General features: G+C 37.1%; 1 protein-coding gene across 1 annotated transcript in view; it reads left to right on the top strand.

Moving 5' to 3' along the window:
- The window catches only part of ARL5B (ADP-ribosylation factor-like 5B), a 29,357-nt gene extending 17,043 nt beyond the window's left edge, over positions 1-12,314 (top strand). Inside the window, exons 4-6 of the mRNA XM_011963868.1 lie at positions 3,133-3,216; positions 4,734-4,885; positions 5,898-12,314. Of these exons, the coding sequence (XP_011819258.1) occupies positions 3,133-3,216; positions 4,734-4,885; positions 5,898-5,946 (285 nt within the window). The 3' untranslated portion in view covers positions 5,947-12,314. The remainder of the gene's footprint in view (positions 1-3,132; positions 3,217-4,733; positions 4,886-5,897) is intronic.
- The last annotated feature ends 9,570 nt before the right edge of the window (positions 12,315-21,884 follow it).

The following is a 21,884-nucleotide window of genomic DNA, read 5'->3' as shown; positions in this document are numbered from 1 at the left end:
TGCCTCAGCCTCCCGAGTAGCTGGGACTACAGGCACCTACCACCACGCCTGGCTAATTTTTTGTATTTTTAGTGGAGATGGGGTTTCACCGTGTTAGCAAGGATGGTCTCGATCTCCTGACCTCATGATCTGCCCGCCTCGGCCTCCCAAAGTACTGAGATTACAGGCGTGAGCCACCGCGCCTGGCCAAGACCTTTTAAAAATTGGAGTTGGGCCGGGTGTGGTGGCTCAGGCCTGTAATCCCAGCACTTTGGGAGGCCAAGGTGGGCGGATCATAAGGTCAGGAGATCGAGACCATCCTGCCTAACACAGGTAAAACCCCATCTCTACTAAAAATATAAAAAATTAGCTGGGTGTTGTGGGGTGCACTTGTAGTCCCAGCTACTCGGGAGGCTGAGGCAGGAGAATTACTTGAATCCGGGAGGCAGAGTTTGCAGTGAGCCGAGGTAGCACCACTACACTCCAGACTGGGTGACAAAATGAGACTGTCTCAAAAAAAAAAAAAAATGGAGTTGGAAACGAGGAGGTAGAAAAGGATGTAATATGTAGAATTTTTGGTGAACAAAGTTGCCTTTTTAAATAAAAAACATGTATTGTTCTAGATTTATATTATATTAGCATATGTGTATGTGTGTATATATTCCAATGCAATATGTAAGTAGTAAACGAAGATGGCATATCATAGATACTCAGAACTTGTGGTAGCACTTAATTATTTTATTGGGTATGCAGAAGATGTTGATAAGCAAATAGTATAGTTAAAGGGTAGCTTACATGTTTATACAGTAAAATAATGTTCTGAAACTAGAATAAGTTAGAAAGTAAGAGAAGGGCCAGATGCAGTGGCACACTCCTGTAATCCCAGCACATTGTTAGGCCGAGGTGGGCAGATTGCTTGAGGCCAGGAGTTCAAGACCAGCGTGGCCAACATGGCAAAACCCCATCTCTACTAAAAACAGAAAAATTAGCTAGGCATGGTGGCATGTGCTTGTAGTCCCAGCTACTCTAGAGGCTGAGGCATGAGAATAGCTTGAACCTGGGAGGCAGAGGTGGCAGTGAGCTGACATAGCACCACTGCACTCCCGCCTGGGTGACAAAGTCTCGCTGGCTCTCAAAAAAAAAAAAAAAAAGTAACGGACAAACGACATTATAGCATATGATTAATTTAAACATCAGATTTGTTAGTAGTTTAAAGCTCACAGTTAACTCCAGCTGTGAAAAGGACAGTTCTCATTAATGAATAGGTCAAAGTTGATTCTAGTGAATCCATGTGTACTTAAAGTGTTTCAAAAGGGTAGTTCTTGAAATGACTGAAACTCTAGAGGACTTAGCATGGGTCCAGAAAGAGATAATCCATTACTGATGCCATTTGCATGAAATGTTCTTTTAATAAGTGATCTCTACAAGAATATCAAAATTACTACAAAGAAAACTGTCACTTTGCTTTCTGAAAATTCTTCATGTGGAAGAGTCCCCCAAAAACTGCAGTATGTCCATTACATTATAAGAAGTTACAGGTATTAAGTAACTCCTGACACTTTCCTCTCATTAACTCACAGTTGCATCCGCATATTCTGTTGATTCCTCCTTTGCCACGTGACTTTTTTTCCATTTATTCCCTTGTAAGCCCAACTCAGTTTATATTCAGATTAGTTGTCTGTTCTCTTAATTTTATTTATTTTTATTTTTTATTTATTTATTTTTTTGAGACAGAGTCTCACTCTGTCACCCAGGCTGGAGAGCAGTGGCTCCATCTCAGCTCACTGTAACCTCCACCTCCCAGGTTCGAAGGATTCCCCTGCCTCAGCCTCCCGAGTAGCTGGGACTACAGGTACATACCACCATACCTGGCTAATTTTTGTATTTTTAATAGAGACAGAGTTTTACCATGTTGGCCTGGTTGATCTTGAACTGTCCTCAAGTGATCCCCCCACCTTGGCCTCACAAAGTGCTGGGATTACAGGCATGAGCCACCGCGCGTAGCCTGTTTCCCTAATTTTAAAGTCATCTCTGTAATCTAATTCCACCCTTCATGTCTGTTTATTTTGCATCTATCTCCTGCTGTAATAGCATCATTTCATCTCATTTCCTAACTTTTTATTCTGTATAAAGTGTTCAGTTTAAGGGCCCTTTTTTGCTGTATCGTCTCTTCCATCTCCTTCTTCTCCTCACCCGCCCCTCCATATTTTTTTAAAATGAGTTAGGGCTTCTCTGTCACCCAGGTTGGAGTGCAGTTGCATGATTCTCAGTACAGCCTCAACTTCCTAGGCTCAAAGCAGTCCTCCCACCTTAGCCTCCCAAGTAGGTGGGACTACATGCATGGCTAGTTTTTATTTTTTATTTTCTGTGGAGAGACAGGGTCTCACTATGTTGCCCAAGGTGGTCTCAAACTCCTGGGCTCAAGCGATCATACCACCTCACCTCCCAGAGTGCTGGGATTACATGTGTGTCAGCCACCATGCCTGGCCTATATCTTCTTACTTTTTAATATGCAAGACCTACCTTTTTTCATGTATAGCTTTACCAACAGCTTTCTCCTCTTTTTTCTGGCTTGCCTTTAATTTCCCCTGCATCTCCAATATATTAATGCCTAAGTATATATGTTTCAATCTTGAGCATTTATGGTTGATATTGTTTTATAAAATTGTCTTATTTTTAAAATGTATTTATCTTTTTCTTTCAAACTAGCTTTTCTTTCTAAGAGTTAGGAGATTGTGGTACATAGAAGTAAGTGATTATTGACTGTTTAGATGAATGATAATGGAGTACTTTGAAGTTTTAGTGGAAAATATTACTGAAATTAATATAAGTTTCTTTTAAAAAATTACTTTTTACTACCAGCATTTGAAAACAAATCATAGTATTATGTATTCAGGCATCACTTTAAAAATTCAAGTTGGGCACAGTTTTTATTTGTTGAAGTTTTGAGTTATTTTCTTATCGTTAACATTTGGATTTTACTGTTTGATGTGATTCAGTATCGTAAAAGCTGTTTATGATGAAAAAGCAGTAGATGTTTTATGATGATGATGATGCCGTGTAGATAAAGTACTTAGATTACTTGAGTGGTTTTACAGAAAACTTTTCAACATCCCATTCAATTTTCTGTCTTTCCTTTTAATTTTCTTCTAGTTCATCATTCTTGTTGTTGATAGCATTGACAGGGAACGACTAGCTATTACAAAAGAAGAATTATACAGAATGTTGGCTCATGAGGTAAATTTTTAAAGTAAATCTTTAAAAAACAATGTAGTCAAGTATCTGTACATTGCCTTTGCTTTTTTGCTTTAATGTGATATGATGTTGGCTATTTTATTATTAACGCAACTTTACATACAAGACTGATGAAAGTCTTGAGGTAAAAAAAATGCTCATTATTTTTTCAAACTTAACTCTAAGACATTAATTGTAGATTGCTACTGTTATTGCAAAAATTTTTCAAACCTAAAGTTACTTAAGCATGCCTTTAAAAGTCTGATAAATGAGATAAACAAAAGGAAAACTTTAGGGTCTTTTCCCCAAAAGTTTATAGTAACTGAAAGTTTTTTAATGAATAACTCAAGATCACTTAATTCTAAGTATTTCAGATATTTAAGAAAACTTAGTAAAACACATTCATGCACCATATCAACATAAGATATGAAATATCTTAAGATACCTTGCCAATCTGATTTTCTTCCCTTCTCTTTCAGAGGTATCTACTATCCTAAAAGTAGTGATTGGTATTCTTATGCATGTTTTTATACTTTTACTACATTTTTATGTCTTGAAGTTATACAGAGTATTGTATTCCATGTTTTTTTGTTTTTTGTTTTTTTTAAGACAGAGTCTTGCTCTGTCGCCCAGGCTGGAGTACAATGGCGCGATCTTGGCTCACTGCAACCTCTGCCTTCCGGTTCAAGCAGTTCTCTGCCTCAGCCTCCTGAGTAGCTGGGATTACCGGCGCCCGCCAATACTCCTGGTTAATTTTTGTATTTTTAGTAGAGATGGGGTTTCACCATCTTGGCCAGGCTGGTCCTGAATTCCTGACCTCGTGATCCACCTGCCTCAGCCTCCCAAAGTGCTGGGATTACAGGTGCGAGCCACTGTGCCTGGCCTGTATTCCATGTTTTTAAAACTAATACTATATAATATATATCTTTCTGAATCTTGCTCTTTTTGTACAACATTGTGACTTATCCATGATAATACATTCTGATATATCCATGTTAATATGTACTGCTTTAGTTCATTCCTTTTAACAACTGTATAGTTTTCCACAGTATGAATGTATCACAGTCAATCTATTCTTCTAATGTTTTCATAGTATAAACAATACTGAAATGAATATTAACCAATGGGCTTATGTTATACAAAGATTAGTAAGTAAGAAGTATTGCCCAACTCCTACCACCAGTTCTCTACTTTTAAGTTTTGGAGAAACTCTAGTGTTTGGCAACATACTACCATATTTACCTATTAGAATATTACTTATGTAGTTTTGAGTCAGTATTTAAAATTCAAATTTTTTTGAATTTTTTTTCAGTTTGTCCAATTTGACTCAAAAATAAAAATAATTATTTAATATTTGTCTGTTAGAATGAATAATGAAATTATGGATATTTGAGATTATATTAAATATTAGTGCCCGATTATGTTAAAGTAGAAGCACTTCATTATAACTGTTCAGCTGGTTAAATTTAAATTTAAATTGTGGTATTTCACATATTAGAAGTATTTTGTCTTGATTGCAGGATTTACGGAAGGCTGCAGTCCTTATCTTTGCAAATAAACAGGATATGAAAGGGTGTATGACAGCAGCTGAAATCTCAAAATACCTCACCCTTAGTTCAATTAAGGATCATCCATGGCACATTCAGTCCTGCTGTGCTCTCACAGGAGAAGGGTAAGTTCATTGGTCTGAGGGGAGGTAGGACTTCTTTCAAATTTCTTCCAACTTTTTAGGCCAACTTGTTTTCTTCTTGGGTCCTGTTCCTCTTCTGTTTGTTTGTTCTTAATTAAAGGTGATTTTTATAATATGTCTCAGGCTTACAACATAGAAATAATTCTAATAAAATCACTGGCAACTTAAAAACTTTTAATGTAAATATAACACTGTACCAAAAAGCAATAAACTATTGAATTAAGTTTTCATAATCCAAATTTTTTGATGTTCTTTGTTGCCTTTATCATATACTGAGAAAAAAACTGTAATGTCACCTTTCTTTTAAAGAGGAAGCTTGAAAGGAAGTTCACATTTTCTGCAAGGACTTAAACCTAAGCTGTCAGCTTTCTGCCAGAGAACATCTTTATTGTTAGGAGGTCTTTTGGGAGGCATAATTCTAGACAATAAACATTTGAGACAAATGCTATATAGTCTATTCTTCCATTTCTAACAATTTGAATGTGGGTATTAGGCCAAGAAGAACCTAATGTTATTTATGTATTACCCAGTTTATACCAGAGAACTTATCCACAAATCAATCTCACCTTCTTAGTTTTTCTCTTAGTATTTATCAGAAATAGCTTGCAGTAATAGCTGTGTGTAGGCCTTTTTGACTCATACTTTTAAGACTGAGTCATAAGTATTCCATTCTTTAGAATTGAGGAGGGTAAGGTGAAGTTCCTGTTAACTTTCCCTAGTCGTTTAAGTCTCGGTTTATTTTAAAAGGCGGGGAGTATTTGCAATATTCATGGCAAAACTGGCAAAGTTGTATCTTCCAGATGAGACTGAAGCAGTTTCCCACTATGCCATTTAAAAATTTAACTTATTATAGTGTGGCTTAAATGTTGACACTGATGTATATAAATAATGACTGTGCTACCAGCCTTTGGTTAAGACTTAAAAATAATAAGTATACTTTCAATTTTTAAGTATAAAGTTTTTAATTTTAAAAATACTTCTATCTTTTGTTCAGGTTATGCCAAGGTCTAGAGTGGATGACCTCCCGGATTGGTGTGAGATAACTTTTTTGCTTGAAAGAGACTGCTCTATTTATTCTGTGACATGAACATTTTTTCCTAGTACCTTTGGCTGCTAAGGCAGCAGCATGTTTAATTTATAACAACACAAACCTCTGAGAGCAACACTTGAATCAAGTGCCGCTGAACTGGAACATGAAAGGTTTTTTCTTAACTTTTTTTTTTAATACACTAATCTTCAGTTGGATGAACATAATGTGTAACTATGTTTTCGGCAACAATTCTTCTGTTTATTCTAATTATTCAGTGACTACCTTGTAAGAAATGTTTGTCATATGCGTGATGTCGTCTGAAATATTCTTATAACCTTAATGACCAATTGCTTTCAGTTCTTGACCACCACGCCCTCCCAGCCAGAGAATTACTGGTTTAATAGAGTAGTCATGGAAACCATCAGGTACTGTCTGCAAACTTCTCCAGCACTAAATATTTGTTCCTTCTATAAACCATTCATCTTTCGGACAGAACTTACTATAAAGAAAGAAATCTGCATAGAGGATATATGTAAGGAAGATACCACATCATGAGTGCTTGCCTGTTAACTTCCCCCACATTACTGCGAGTCATGGAATAATATTTAAGTTGTTATTTGCATGGAAATTAAGTAGGCTGTTTATTTTTCTAAAGGAATCAAGTTCACTCTTCTGCCTGCAACATTTGGTCAAAAACTAACCAAGGTAAAATATTTACTGAAAAGTCCAGCTTTGATGTTAAATATTCTTGAATAAATCTGATATTTTAAGAACGTCACATTATTCAATGCATATAAAACTATCAGAAGTTAGTAAAGCATACCAGCACTAAAAATAAGACAATTGGAATATATTGTAGTCTCAGTTTACAAACAACTTTATTATCAACAGAAATTTTAGCTCTTTTCTTTGCAAGATATATCACAGCTACTCTGGGCAGTAGCTAAAGCTGAAGTATAAACAGTCCATTTTGTTTCTTACAATTTGAAGTTGTGTCTGTCGTAACATTTTTACCACCAGCAGTATATTACTTTAAAAAACTACATGGCTTTCCTTGAATTTATTTGACGGTGTTATGTAATAGACTTGAAACAATTGCCATCTTTGTAGTTACGCCTTGGGTTCTAAAATCGTATCAGAAACTGCTGAATTTAATCCTAGCTTTTAGAATATTAATATGAGACTCAAAGTTAATATTCTTAACAACTTATAAATTAAAAAGTCATCATCTATCAAAAGTTTATTGGATGGCATTAAAATGTTTTTGAGGCAGTTGTCTAATATGGACAATAACCTAGACAGTATATTCCTTAAGAGGAAAGACAAGTGTTGTATTTCGATCCTGTTTATTCAAATGTGTGATTTTGCTGAAATGAAAGGGATAAAATGAATACTTAGAGAATAATACTTCATTTTTGCAGTATTTTTTAATTTTGATGAAAAAGATTCAGTGTTCGTAATATCAAAATATGTTTTCAAAATTGGTATTTTATTTTTAATATTTTTGTAGGTTGATTTAAATTTTGCTCTTTTTTCAGGTGTTCTTGATTTATTATATTTAGTCAAGTTAATTTAGTCAAATGTGGTAACATTTTTCTGATTTATCTTTAGTTGTAGCAGACCCTTGACATGAACAGTGGCCAGAGGAAAGCTTTCTGGGCTTTGGAAAGCAGTTAACTTTGTTTTAAACCTTTTTCTTAGTGATTCTATATCAAGTAGAGGATAAGTTTAGTTTAACTTAGTTTTTAATATAACCCATAATCAAGAACATGAGCAAAAAGCAGACATAAATCAATATGGATGCTTTGTGGTGTCTGTGCGGTGTGGGGGAATTAAGAAAATGCCATTTACCTAAACACAGTTTGCCTGAATTTCTATGGTTATGTTGTTTACCATAAGTACTGAGGATAATTCCCCTAAGTCTGTCCTGAGAAAAAGCGTACTTAGTACTCCTGTATTTATTCTTATGAAATGATTATCTGCCTTCTTGTATCTAGTAAGATTGGCTGGCTCAATTTTCTTCTGTCAGATTATATGGTTATTTTTTATATTGCCACATCAGCATTATATTAAAAGTGTTTTTAATATTGATTGTATTTTGCCAACTACTAGTATAGACTCAAATTTGCTATTTAATTTTTAAAATACAATTTATTTTCTAAATCCTTTAAAAAATATTTCGTTAGTTTTGGATTAGAAGTGATTTATGTTAGCCATGTGTTGAAGATGAAATTGGCATCAGTGTAGACTGTGCTGATTGGGAAAAGTTCATGATTAGGAAATTCATGTAAGACTTTTTAAGAGTGTTTTTTAGGTTTTCACTGAATCTTTCCTGTTACAGTAGCGTGAAAACCAATTATTCTTTACTCCAAGAGAATGTTTTAACCCAAGCAAGTATCTAATACTGGAGCATTGGTTCTGACATTCATTGTAAATCAATGAACTATAAGATACTGTCTGAAAAGTGTACATTTGTAATTAGTGCCTTTATTCATATTTTGAAATACATTCTTAGTTTTATATTATACCTGTTCTGTGGAAGTCACATTAGCAGCTAATTATTTCAATGGTGAAATAATTTTGTTTCATATCCCCCTTCACCTCCATGTATTGGCTAGCACAGTTTAGAGTAAGTGAAAAGCAGGGGACCCACGTACATTACCTTCACGAGACTGTTCTACCTTTTATTTTTAATTTGAAAATACGGAAATTAAATTTTAACAGAAATCTTTTAAGTATGTTATAACCAAAGTGTTCAGTTATCTTTGCAAGTTCAAATACAGCATTTTTCTTAATTTTGAGCATGTCATGTCCTTCATTTTTAAAGCCATCATTCATACTGAAGCCCATTTGAGAACTCTTAGAATGAATAGAACCTTTTATAAGGGAATATACTGAATATTTTTTATTGTTAATGTAACTTAATTCCTTAAAACCTGGAATATTAATATATATAATCTATTAAAAACTGAAGATGAAATATGTAATTTTTGCTTGTAGTTTCTTGTGTTAGTATGCTTAAAGGTATCAATATTTTTATTCTATATTCATTAGAAGAAAGGTAAGAAATTTAAGTTTCATTGCTGAAAAATTTTCAGTGGGTGCCACCCCATAGCCACAGTCATTTGGATTAGGCATAATTTAACTTTCATTCTAGCATAAACAGAAAATAATTATTTTACTGTGGAAACAGTGATAGGAAGTGCTGTAAACAATATTCTCTGAAAAGTTGTGGGGGTCACAAAGAAAATTTTAAAGAATATAGAAGCTTTTTAAAAAAAATCTTTGTAGTTTCTTAGGACAAATTATAAATATAATTGTTCTGAATAATCAATTTTTATTTAGTCCTTAACTATGTAAAACCATATCAGTAGAAAAATGTACTGGTGTCATGTCTAAAGATGGATAAATTTCATTGGAATTTACCTTTGAAGACTAACTTTATGAGGCAGACCGTTCGTCTACGGCTTTGGAACCAAAAAAACTTCACCCTGATTCAGTTCTAAAGGCTGTTTTACATTTTGCCGGGGTAAAGTGACTTCAAGATACAGCATGGTGTCTTGTATCTAGTAGAATATTGTGCTATCTAAAAAAGTGGATTTGAGCCCTAATTTGGCCGTTTCTCAATTGTCTGGTTGACCTTAGACAATTCGTGTCCACGGTTTTCCTTTTGTTTTTCTCATACTGAGAAACTTAAACTACAGTTCTAAAATGTCTTTTGGTTTTAAAATTCTGAATTCTTATATACTACTATTAAAAATTAAAAATCCTCCATATAGTAAGGAAATACATGTAATATGAAATTAAATGTATCTTTATCCATTATTTGATTCCCACCTGTTATTTTATTTAGAATATGAATACAGCCAAGTAGGGAAAAAAGTACCAGTAACTGCTATTCAACTTAAATTCAGCGAATAGCTAATGACAATGCAAAAGAGAAAACAAGCCATATTGCTAAGAGAAGGATAGTAAGCTGCTTAGAAAGAACCAGCCTGTGTTGGAAGTAATTCTCCTCTAGAGAATTTACCTTATTTTCCTGGCTTGTACTAACTGAATGTAAGTGGTTAGTTTGTTCAGAGTTTATTGCCTTTTGATGCCACCCCAAACTACAGTTCTGTGTGACTTTCCATATTGAAAGAGTAGGGTCAGTAGCCAGGTTGTCAGTCTTTTACAAATGTCTACATAAATCTGAAAGTGGTTTATATTCAAGGTTAGGTTTTCAGTAGTGTCTCATCCTTGTTAATTCACTATTACTGTGAAAAGTGAAATCCAAAAGCCAGGTTCCCCCAAAAAGTATTTTTTTTTTAATTTTAGGTGATCAAAATAAATAGAAAAAGACTAACATAAAAAATATCTTCAACTATTCCATTTTAAATTGAAAGCAGAAAAAAAAAAATTGTGCCCATCAGACCTAAAGGCAGCTTTAAGTGTATATAGTTTGGTGAAACATTTGGGAAATATTAATTTGGAGGTTTAGAAGCATACCGAAAAACAAATTCAAAGCACTTGAAAGTAAAGACAATACCATGGGGTCGAAAAATCTTCAAAAGGATATTAGATAAGAGAAAATGTGAATGAAAGCAATGAACTTCTGCCTCTCCCCATATTTAGGGTACTTAAAATTACTAGAAAATACAGTCTTTTTACCGTAGAGCTAGATGGCCTGTATTATTCTTAATGTGGCCAAAGGAGTAAAGACTGATTAGGGTTTTAGAATTTGGAGCTGTAGTCACGTGAAGGCATCTTTTGCATTTCTTAAACCAGTAGTCTACATTTTCTCCTGGAAATGGAGAAATATAAAATGTGCTGTGCATAGCTTTTGGAATAGAAAACAAAGTTTTAAAAGAATGGATATGTTTTCTTGCACAACTTGTAAAATTTTAATTAAAAAATTACCTCATTTTTCTACCCATAAGGTGCTTTGCTCAAGTTTGTGGGATGTTGTACCATCCCATAAAAACCCCCTTCACCCAAACTGTATTTGAAATATGCAGAATTCATAACTAAGGGATAGCATTCCTTGGAGATTTTGTTTTGTTTTACTCTTGTTTACCACCAGCTGGGCCAACATGGTAGATATATCAGATACACATACGGTTTTCATTAAAGCACATAGGAAAGTGCTCAGTCAATATTTAATTAGTTTAATTAAATAAGGGAAAGGAGAAATCCTAAATTGGATTGATTCTATTGTACTGTGAATATATTTCCATCAGTGTTGGTGAGATATCAAATGACCATCAGTTGATCCCAGTCATCAGTGACTTTTTTGCATGTGTAAGCCCCATTCACAAGAGACCATAATCATTTTAATCTTTATATTTTCCCTCAGGAAATGTAGGGACTCCGAAAGCCCCTATTTTATTCTCTTGGAGTAAACTGTTGAGTGTAGTTACAAAAACTTGTATTTATGATTTAAAAAAAGTTTAACTGCTATTTCATTGAAAGTGTGAAATAAAATGGTCATTTTTTTTCAATTACAGAATAGTTACAGATTTTACCATGTTCATCTATTCCACAGGGCATGTTAAAAACAACAACAACAAAAACCTAACAGCAATTACAACCTCAGTGTTTGGTTTATTCTAATCAGAGTGAATAATTATAATCACACTTTGCTCTTTTAACATAAATTGGTGCTTTAGAGCATTAAAGAGGAAGCAGCAGGCCCTGTACTCAATATTTATTATTTCTTGCCTCAGAATGCAAAACAACTTTAAAGTGTATTCGTATTTATGTGTATTTCTTAAGATTTAAATACAAACTGTTGTTACTCCTCAAGCTTCAGGCTTTCTACGAAAGCTCTAAGAATATTTTAGTTACTATGCTTGGTCAACTAGAAGATGGTATTAATAGGTCAGAATTGGGAATTGGATCGGTCTGTGGGTCCTCTGGTATTGTGCAGAGGAAAGAAAAATGTCTTTTACACCACAAACTGCGCGTCTGAACCCCAGCCAAACAGGTGTGTTCCATTGGTCCAATCTATAAGCATTAACAACAGCAAAAATTTAAATCAAGTAAATTAATGCATTCATATTATCACTTCTTGAAAATGGTTCAAAGCATGTTTTCCTGATGGTGGGATTGTTTAAATGCCATGTTTTAAAGTTTTTAATACTTTATTACTATTATGAAGTGCTTCCTTTATATGTTAAGTTTAGGTTGCCAGTACTCGTAATTTTTACTTCTGCAATTATGTTATAATGAGTTGTTTGCATGCCTATTTAACCCAAGTAAAAGGATGCTGTTTGCTCTGGAATGTTCATCTTTTAGACAGGTTTTGGCTCATTTCCAATCATGGTGCAATATAGTGTAACTTTCATTTGTTTTCATTCAACAGTTTTATTTTTGTCATAATAAATAATTACTTTTCCAATACAAAGTGAACCCAGTGTTTTCTTTTAAAGATAAAATCTGCTTTAGCAGTCTTGTTTGCAAATGATAGAAACCCACCTATGCCAACAAAGAGCGGAGAATTTTATTATAGGTGTGAGGTGGTGGGGGCTCACGGAACCCATGGAACAACTGGATTTGTAGACGAGAAGGGGACTAGAGACTGGACCATTTAGGAGCAAGCAGGAAGTTACCTTTTCTCCTACTCATCTGTTTCTTTCATCTGACTGGATTTCTCTGTTTCCTGATCCACATGACAGATAATGTCCCAAGTCCAGTAGCCTCCTAAATTTATGCAAGGAAGAAGTCAGGTTATTGTTAGATTTTTAGTTACAACTCCGTAAATTATTCATTAGCCAGCATTGGGTCATTTCCTCTCTCTGATCTAAACAACTGGCCAAGTGAAAGGTGCGTTTACCAGAGAAGGGGAATCCCTGGCCTGGGAAGGTGATCCAGATTGGTGTGTGCTCCATTGTGGGATATAATTGGGATCATCTACCTAAGTTGTGTCCTTGTAAAAAATAAAATAGAATTGAGATCTAATAATGAGTGGGATAACATTTTCACTATGTTCATTCTTCAGATTCCTCTAAAGTAGTGGTTTTAACTCCACCATTTTTGTTCACAGACTTCTTGCGGAATGTGATAAAAGTTGCCTACATAGAAAAATTACTCATATTTATGGAGTTAGGAATTCTGAGTGGAAGGTTGGAATTTCAGGTACCTAGGCTTAAGAGTTCTGCTGCACACGGAACACTCATTTCTTCTGAAAGACACCAGAAACTAAAAAGATTTCATTCTGCCTGTTTTTTAATCAGCGATTTTAAGATTGGTATATCTATTTTTTAAAGCATGTTTTATGTAGGTATGTGTAGGTATTTTTGTAGGTATAATGAATGCATTAAACTGTTCATGGTTAAAATGTACAATTCAAAAAGCTTTGATGTGTATACATTTGCGAAATCATCACCACAATCTGGGTAATGAAAATATCCGTCACTCCAAAAGTTTCCTAGTGTTGCTTTGTAATCCTCCCTCTGCTCCACTCCCCATCCCCAGATAATCACTGGTTTTGACTAATTACCACCAATTTTGTGGTTTAAAACAATTTAAAACAGTCTAAAATTAAGGTGCCAGCAGGACTGTGTTTCTCCTCAAGGTTCATATTCATATCACCTTTTTCAGCTTTCAGAGGCTGTGTGCATTTCTTGGCTCATGGCCCCTTCCCCACATCACTCCACCATCTGGCTTCTGTCAACACATCTCCTACCCATTGTGAGCATCCTATGCTTTTCTCATATTAAGGACCCTTGTGTTTCTAACTAGGTTTCCCTTGATAATCCAGGATAACCTTCCCATCTTGAGGCCCTTATGCCAGGTAAAGTAACACATTCACATGTCCTGGGGAATTCTACTTCATGTGAGCTAAAAGAGCATCCTGAACGAAAACCTCACATGCTGGCAGGTGGCCATTTGCGATCTTGGCTCACTGCAACCTCCGCCTCTCAGGCTTAAGTGGTCCTCCCACTGCAGCCTCCCGAGTAGCTGGGACCACAGGCATGCACCACTACACCCAGGTTAATTTTTTGTACGTTTTGTAGAGATGTAGTCCCACCATGTTGCCCAGGCTGGTCTCGAACTTTTGGACTCAAGCCATCTGCCCGCTTTGACCTCTCAAAGTGCTGGGTTTACAGGCGTGAGCCACTGTGCCTGGCTTATACACTGATTCTTGATTTAACAAACCTTTCTTTGTTTAAAAGACCCTTCCTACTAAGAAAACAAATGTATACTCCTCAGCAAATTTGAATTTCCATCTCAGATTTCCCATCTGAGATTTTTGACCTGACATTTTTGTGAGGACTTGGAGACTTGATGATATTGCTATACTTGAGGATTCCTCTGACACCGAAACAAATGTAGTTTGGGTTCAATAATAACAATGAATCCTTGTCTTCCAAAATGGGATTGGCTATTTTATCGCTTCTTTCAAATTAATCACCTTATTTTGGCAGATGACACTGTGTAACTCAAGATACTTCATACTTGATAGGGATCATCTAATCTATTCTTTGACTCTTCTGAATTATGATATTTTTGTATTCAATTTAAAATTACACTGCAACTCTCACTGCAACCTCTGCTTCCCGGGTTCAGGCAACTCTCGTGCCTCAACCTCCCAAGAAGATGGGATTACAGGCGTGCACCAATTACAGGCTTTTTAAAAATATTTTTATTAGAGATGGAAATTTCTCCATGTTGGCCAGGTTGGTCTCGAACTCCTGACCTCAGGTGATCTGCCCGCCTCAGCCTCCCATAGTGCTGGGATTACAGGCGTGAGCGACCACGCCTGGCCCAGATACATGTGGTTCTAAAGCTGTTGACTACCGTGGAGAAAGGTTCAAGAAACTTGAGCTCTGCTTCATTTTCTCTTATTAACAGAATGAAAGGGAAATGAAAGAATTTCCTCCAGATATGCTTTGCCAAAAAGGAAGTTCAGGGGATGCATAGGCATAATGGAAGTCACTTGGCTAGCAAAGGCAATTTGTATTCAGAACAGGGACCCTGTGGCTCAGAAGAGGTGGAGAGAAAAGCCTTGGAGAAGGATTTCACATTCTGAGGGAAATCTTAGCTGTATGCCTGCCCGAGCTAAATAGGAACTCTAACTCCCTCGCCTATAAACAAAACAAAAAACAAAAACAAATGCAAACAAGAACGTGGCTCCTTTTCAAACCTGTTTTTTCTTTCCTTGTCAAAGTTAGAATTTCCTTTGAGAAAATTACAACTTACATGAAGTGCATGAAATAATGTGCACAATTTAACAAATCAATAAAGTGAACATATGTCCCCACCACTTATTATTGTATCCAGTATTGCTTTCTGGAAATGGCTGGCTTCATGTGGTTGTAGTTACCACCCTCATTCAAAAGTGCTTGAGACTATGTTCCACCTCTGAGAGTTTCCCAGGGTGAGAGTAGGGCTGTGACTGATTCTCCCTCCAAAACCCACAGAATGCCCCAGTGATACTTACGCCTACGACTGTGGTAAGGAGAAATTTGATAGGGAAAAAGAGATGTTGATTTCCCATGCATCTGCTTTATTTCCTGGAGCCTGTGGCATACATGAAACCACCATTGCAAAATAATAACTGAGACAGTGAAAGAGATCTGACCTAACCGACTCCATCTTGCTTTTAACCTCCAAGCTGTCCTTGTTCATTCCTGGGAGCTGGCTGACCTAACTTTGGGAGGAACTCAGTTTATAGTTTGAAACAAAACTGGTTACAGCCCTTTCCCGAGACAAATCCCCTTCTTGGCTGGTGACTAGACTGCCTTTGTAGGACTAACACATTAGCCAAAAGATTAGAAATTATTGTTTAGGAGTCATGCAGCTGTAGGCTGCAAAATTCTAAACTTCCCCAAATTGCTCCTGGGGATAACATCACTATTTTAAAAACTAAGACCAGTGTTTGAGATACTTTGTAGACTCTGCACTCAATGTATCAGCAGGCACCACCCAGATTGATAAACTGGCTCTTGTCTGTGGTCCTCGCCCAGGAAGTGACTCAGGACAGCTTCAACTCCATATGATTTCATCTTTGACCTGACCAATCAGAACCCCCGATTCACTGGCCCCCTACCCACCAAATTATCCTTAAAACCTCCAATCTCTGAATTGTCAGACTGTGCGTGAATTACTCTTTCTCTATTGCAGTTCTCCTGTCTTGATAAGTCATCTCTGTCTAGGCAGCAAGCAAGGCGAATTCACCTGTTGGATGGTTATATACAGATTGTTCAGGTCTGAGTTAATAAGGAAAAACAGAATTACAACAATTCAGCCCTGATAAATTTTACTGAATGGTGGAATCCTCAGTAGAGTTATAACTTCCAGTGACTCCGATGAATCCCGCTCTGTAGACCGGCCCCTACATTTCCAGATGAGACTCCTTTGATGATTACCTACCACTAAGACACATTTTGGTGCACTCTCTTAATGGGAGAAACTAATATCCCTGCTTTTGATGGGGAAGGGCCAATATGGATATGCGCCTATAAAAGTGAGAATAAAAGGGTTTTGTACTCCAGATTCAAGAAAGGAAAAAGACTGTCTTTTTGCTATAATCCTTACAGGTAAGAACGACAGCCTCACATGAATGCATACATCTCTGACAATCAGTGACAAGTGAATGCTTCAGAAAGTCAGCCAGTCAGTGAATGATCATGCTTCTACTTTGGGAGAATTTGATAAGGAGCTTGAAACTCTTCCAATTTTCTGTGTTCCATTCAAACCATATTTTTGCTCATAGAGACTAACCTTTAGAGTGGTTCTCAAACAATGCTGTCAGCATCAACTAGGAACTTGTTAGAAATGCAAATTTTCAGATTCCATCCCAGACTTTTTATATTAGAAACTCTCCAGGTAAGGGCCTAGAAATCTATTTCAACAAGCCCTCCAGATGATTCCTATGCAGGTTGAAGCTTGAGAACCACTGCCTTATAAACCCAACTCTTCCTTGCTTTGGAAGAAATATCTGTTTTAGATATTTACTGGTGGCCTTTTGCTTTAACAAAGTGAGACCATTATTATTTCTGCAGGAAAAGTCAAGAGATGGACCGAACACACTGTGCGGGGAGAAAGCTGGTGGAGGGGACAGGGTGCTGGTCATTAGTCACAGGGAAGAACCCTGAGAGAGGAAAAGAAGGGTTCCTCGGCTGAACATTGGGAATTCAGATAGAATACGTCAACATTAGCCACAGCAACCCAAGCTTGCTGGACTTACAGTAGGAAAAAGAGCCTCGGCTCATTGCAACCTCCACCTCCCGGGTTCCAGCAGTTCCCCTGCCTCAGCCTCCTGAGTAGCTGGGATTACAGGCATGAGCTACTACGCCTAGCTAATGTTTGTATTTTTTGGTAGAGATGGGTTTTCACCATGTTATCTCCAACTCCCGACCTCAAGTGATCCACCCACCTCAGCCTCCCAAAGTACTGGGATTATGGGCGTGACCCACCACGCCTGGACTAAAATAGGCTTTATCCTTTAGATTCACAGAAACATTGAGCAGAAAGTTTAAAGAGTACCCATATACCACCTGCCATTCCTTCCCACCCCACACAGCCTCCCTTACTCTCAACATCCTGCACCACAGTGGTGCATTTGTTATGACTGAAGAACCTACAGGACACATCATCATCACCCAAAGTCCATTGGGTTTTCTCTTAGTATTGTAGATCCTATGGGGTTTGACGTATGCATAATAACATACACCCCCATTATAATATCGTACAGAATGCTTTCACTGTTCTAAAACCCCTCTGCTCTGCCTGTTCATCCTTCCCTTCCACCTAACCCCTGGCAGCCACTGATCTTTTTGCTGTCTCCATAATTTTGTCTTTTTGAGAATGTCATATAGTTAGAATCACATAGTATGTAGCCTTTTCAGATTGGCTTCGTTCGTGGTAATATGCATATTTAAACTTCCTGCATATCTTCTCATTGCTTGACAGCTCTTTTTTTTTTTTCTTTCCCCAAATTAACTTTTCATTTTATTTGTGAGTTTTTAAGTTGAAGGGTAATATAGGTACAGGAAAGTGCACATTTCAGAAGTGGACAGTTCAGGAATTTTCACAGATTCAAACTACGCATGTCAGCAGCACACTGATCAAGAAAGAGAGCAGGAGAACAAGCCAGGTGGCTTGTGCAACAACCTGGTGGCTCATGCTTGTAATCCCAGCGTTCTGGGAGGCTGAAGTGGGAGAATTGCCTGATCCCAGGAGTTTGAGACCAACCTGGGCAACATAGTGAGACTCCACCTCTACAAGAAATAAACAAATAAAACAACACCCGGCTAATTTGTATGTGTTTTTAGTAGAGACGAGGTTTCACCGTGTTGGCCAGGCTGGTCTCAAACTCCTGATCTCATGTGATCCGCCACCTCAGCCTCCCAAAGTGCTGGGATTACAGGCGTGAGCCACCACCCCCAGCTTACATAGATTATTCTTAATGTTCCTTTCTTTTATGAAGTCATTTGATTATACAGGATGCTGTTTGTTCCTGATTTTTAAAAATTTATATATGTAATATACTCTGAAAATCAAATACAATGTACCTGTAACAGATATATTGCAGTTTGTAATATTGTTTAACAGTAGGTATATATTAGCTAAGAAAAATTTAAAATGTGGGCCAGGTGCGGTGGCTCATGTCTATAATCCCAGCACTTTGGGAGGCTGAGGCAGGCGGATCACCTGAGGTCAGGAGTGAGACCAACCTGGCCAACATGGTGAAATCCCGTCTCTACTAAAAATATATAAATTAGCTGGGGAATGATGGTGCGTGCCTGTAGTCCCAGCTACTCAGGAGACTGAGGCAGGAGAATTGCTTGAACCTGGGAGGCAGAGGTTGCAGTGAGCCAAGATTGCACCACTGCACTCCAGCATGGGCAGCAGAGCCAGAATCTATCTGAAAAAAAAAAAGAAAAAGAAAAAATTTTTAATATGGTATTGGAAATCTACAATGTAAACAATCACAAAAAGATAGTTTAAGCTGAAGCATTAGCAATAAAATATGTAATCAGTAAGTGAGAGGCTTTGGGGTTTGTTTTCCTTCTCATCCTTTCTCTCTCCTCTTTCTCCTCTTTCTTATTTCCTTCCTCCTCATTCTTCTCCTGCCTCTTCTTTTGTTTCCTACTTCTCCTCTTCTTCCCTCTGCCCTCTTCTTCCTCCTCTTCCTTCTCATCATTCTCTTTCTCTCTCCTGCCTTCTCCTTTTTTCTATTCCCTAGTGCTGACAGTCAGTAAGCCCATGTCACAGAATAAGTTAAGGGATGTCTTTCTTGTTCTTTTTTACCTTGTTCAGAGTCTCACTCTGTCACCCAGGCTGGAGTGCAGTGGCGTGAACTCGGCTCACTGCAATCTCCGTCTCCCTGGTTCAAGCAATTCTCCTGCCTCAGCTTCACAAGTAGCTGGGTTTCCAGGCATGTGCCACCACACCAGACTAATTTTTGTATTTTTGGTAGAGGTGGTGTTTTGCCATGTTGGCCAGGCTGGTCCTAACCTCCTGACCTCAAGTGATCTGCCTGCCTCAGCCTCCCAAAGTGTTGGGATTACAGGCGTGAGCCACCGCACCCGGCCGACCTTGTTCTTCTTGATCTTCTTGTTCTTCTCGACCTTCTTGTTCTTCTCCTTCTCTCTCTCTTTTTTGTTTATTTGTCATTTAATAAAGAACCCCAGAGGAGTTTAAATGTGAATGTAACTTAAATGTGAATCAGAAGAGGAAGATAGGTGAATGCTGTTTTTTAAAAAGTGCTTTCTGAAATATTATTTTCTTCTCTTTGATAAAATCTGATATGGTGGCATAGAAAAAAATACAGCCTCTCACAACTCCTCCTCTCTCATTTTAAACAGAATATTTCTTCTAATTTTAAGCTTCAGGGGCCATTAAGAGGTAAACTAGTTTTCCAGATATTGTGTTTCCTCTAGATGGCAGAATAGGAATTTGTTTTGCACTGTTGAATCCTCTTGGCTGGTTAACTGAACATTTCCTATTACAGAAGGTTTTTAGTTATTTGGTAACTGAATATATATTTAAAATTTTCTTTGTACAGATAACGCTGGCCAGCCTAAAAATCACAGGAAGAATAGGCCTAGGTATACAAATGATAAATCTAAATGATACATTTTTTAAAAAAATTCAGAATGTTTGATAATCAAAGCTATGCCATCTTGAGTACATTGCTAATTACTTTGCCAAAATAGAGATCCCGCTAGACTTGCTTTAATGGGTAGATGAGACTTGTTAACTGACATTTATTATTGCTACCCAATGAATATTGCTGAAGTCCTTGAAAATTACCCTCTTATTTGGTGAAATACGCTGTTGCATTTACTTTCATGTTGCAAATGTGTTTACTGGTGAAATACACTGTCACATTTGCCTTTAGGTTGCAAATTTGTTTACTACCACATTTTTTTCCCCATAGAAATTTCAAAAATAAACTTTTTGAGAGTTTACTTCAAATAGACTAGAATAGACTTGGCTTAGTTATTAAGAAATTTGAATTCATTGTATCTGAAAGATGGAATTCAAATCAGGTCCCTTAGCAATCATTATTTATTTATAAGAGTTTATCATCTTATGCAGTGTTGTCTTTGAATACAATTGCTATTGGGGATCTATTAGTTTCCTTCCATTTCTCAATAACCTGTTTCTACCGGAAAATGAATTTTCCACATAACAGACACTCTAGAAATACTTATGAATTAGAATTGATTTGAATACAGGTCACATTCCCAACTTTGATCTGAAACATCTAAGGAGATACACTCAAGTGTTGAACTTCATCTTTCTTTTTAAAAGGGATCATCTTTTCCCCACAAAGAGCCTGCCTGACATGCCTCCCAAATGAAGATCACTCTTTATCTACTCGTACAGGGCTGAAGTAACAAAGACTGATTTCTGAATTTTAGATTTACCGTATTGAGATCTGAGGTCTGTGTGTTTTGTTTTAGCAACAGAGCAAGGTAATGATTTGTGATTTCTCACTCTGATAATTTTGCCTATGAGTGATTGATACAGCCATGTGCTGCAAACAATGGTCTGGTCAGCAAGGGACTGCATATACGATTATGGTCCCGTAAGATTATAATGGAACAGGCTAGGCACAGTAGCTCACACCTGTATTCCCAGCACTTTGGGAGGCCGAGGCGGGTGGATCACCTGAAGTCAGGAGTTTGAGACCAGCCTGGTCAACATAGTGAAACCCCATCTCCACTAAATATACAAAAATTATCCAGGCGTGGTGACACGTGCCTGTAATCCCAGTTACTCGTGAGGCTGAGGCAGGAGAATCACTTGAACCTGGGAAGTTTAGCTTGCCGTGAGCCAAGATGGCACCACTGCACTCCAGCCTGGGTGACAGAATGAGACACTATCTCAAAAAAAAAAAAAAAAGTATAATGGAGCTAAAAAATTACTGTTGCCTAGTGACATTGTAGCCATCAGAATGTTACAGCACAAAGCATTGCTCACAGGTTTGTAGTGAAGCTGGTATAAAGAAACCTGCACTTCCAGTCATATAAAAGTAAAGCTCATATAATTACATAGAGTACATACTGCATAATAATGATAATAAACAACTATATTACTACTTCTTGTATCTACTATAATATAGTTTTTATTGTTATTTGAGAGTGTACTCCTTCTATTGATTTTAAAAAGTTAACTGTAAAACAGCCTTAGGCAAGTGTTTCAGGAGATATTCCAGGAGAAGGCATTGCTATCATAGGAGATGACAGCTCCGTGCGTGTTACTGCCCCTGAAGACCTCCCAGTGGGATGTAATAGGAGGCTGGAAGACAGTGATATTGATGATCCTGACCATGCATAGGCTAATATGCTTGTTTGTGTCTCAGTTTCTAATAAAAACGTTTAAAAAACCAAACAATAGGCCAGGCGTGGTGGCTCACACCTGTAATCCCAGTCCTTTGGGAGGCCAAGGTGGACAGATCACTTGAGGTCAGGTGTTTGAGACCAGTCTGGCCAACATGGTGAAACCCTATCT

This window comes from Colobus angolensis, unplaced genomic scaffold, assembly GCF_000951035.1.
Source record: "Colobus angolensis palliatus isolate OR3802 unplaced genomic scaffold, Cang.pa_1.0 Scaffold63, whole genome shotgun sequence".
In the NCBI taxonomy this organism is placed as follows: Eukaryota; Metazoa; Chordata; class Mammalia; order Primates; family Cercopithecidae; genus Colobus; species Colobus angolensis.
The sequence above is the reverse complement of the archived record's forward strand: the minus strand, read 5'-3'. Positions and strand labels throughout refer to the sequence as shown.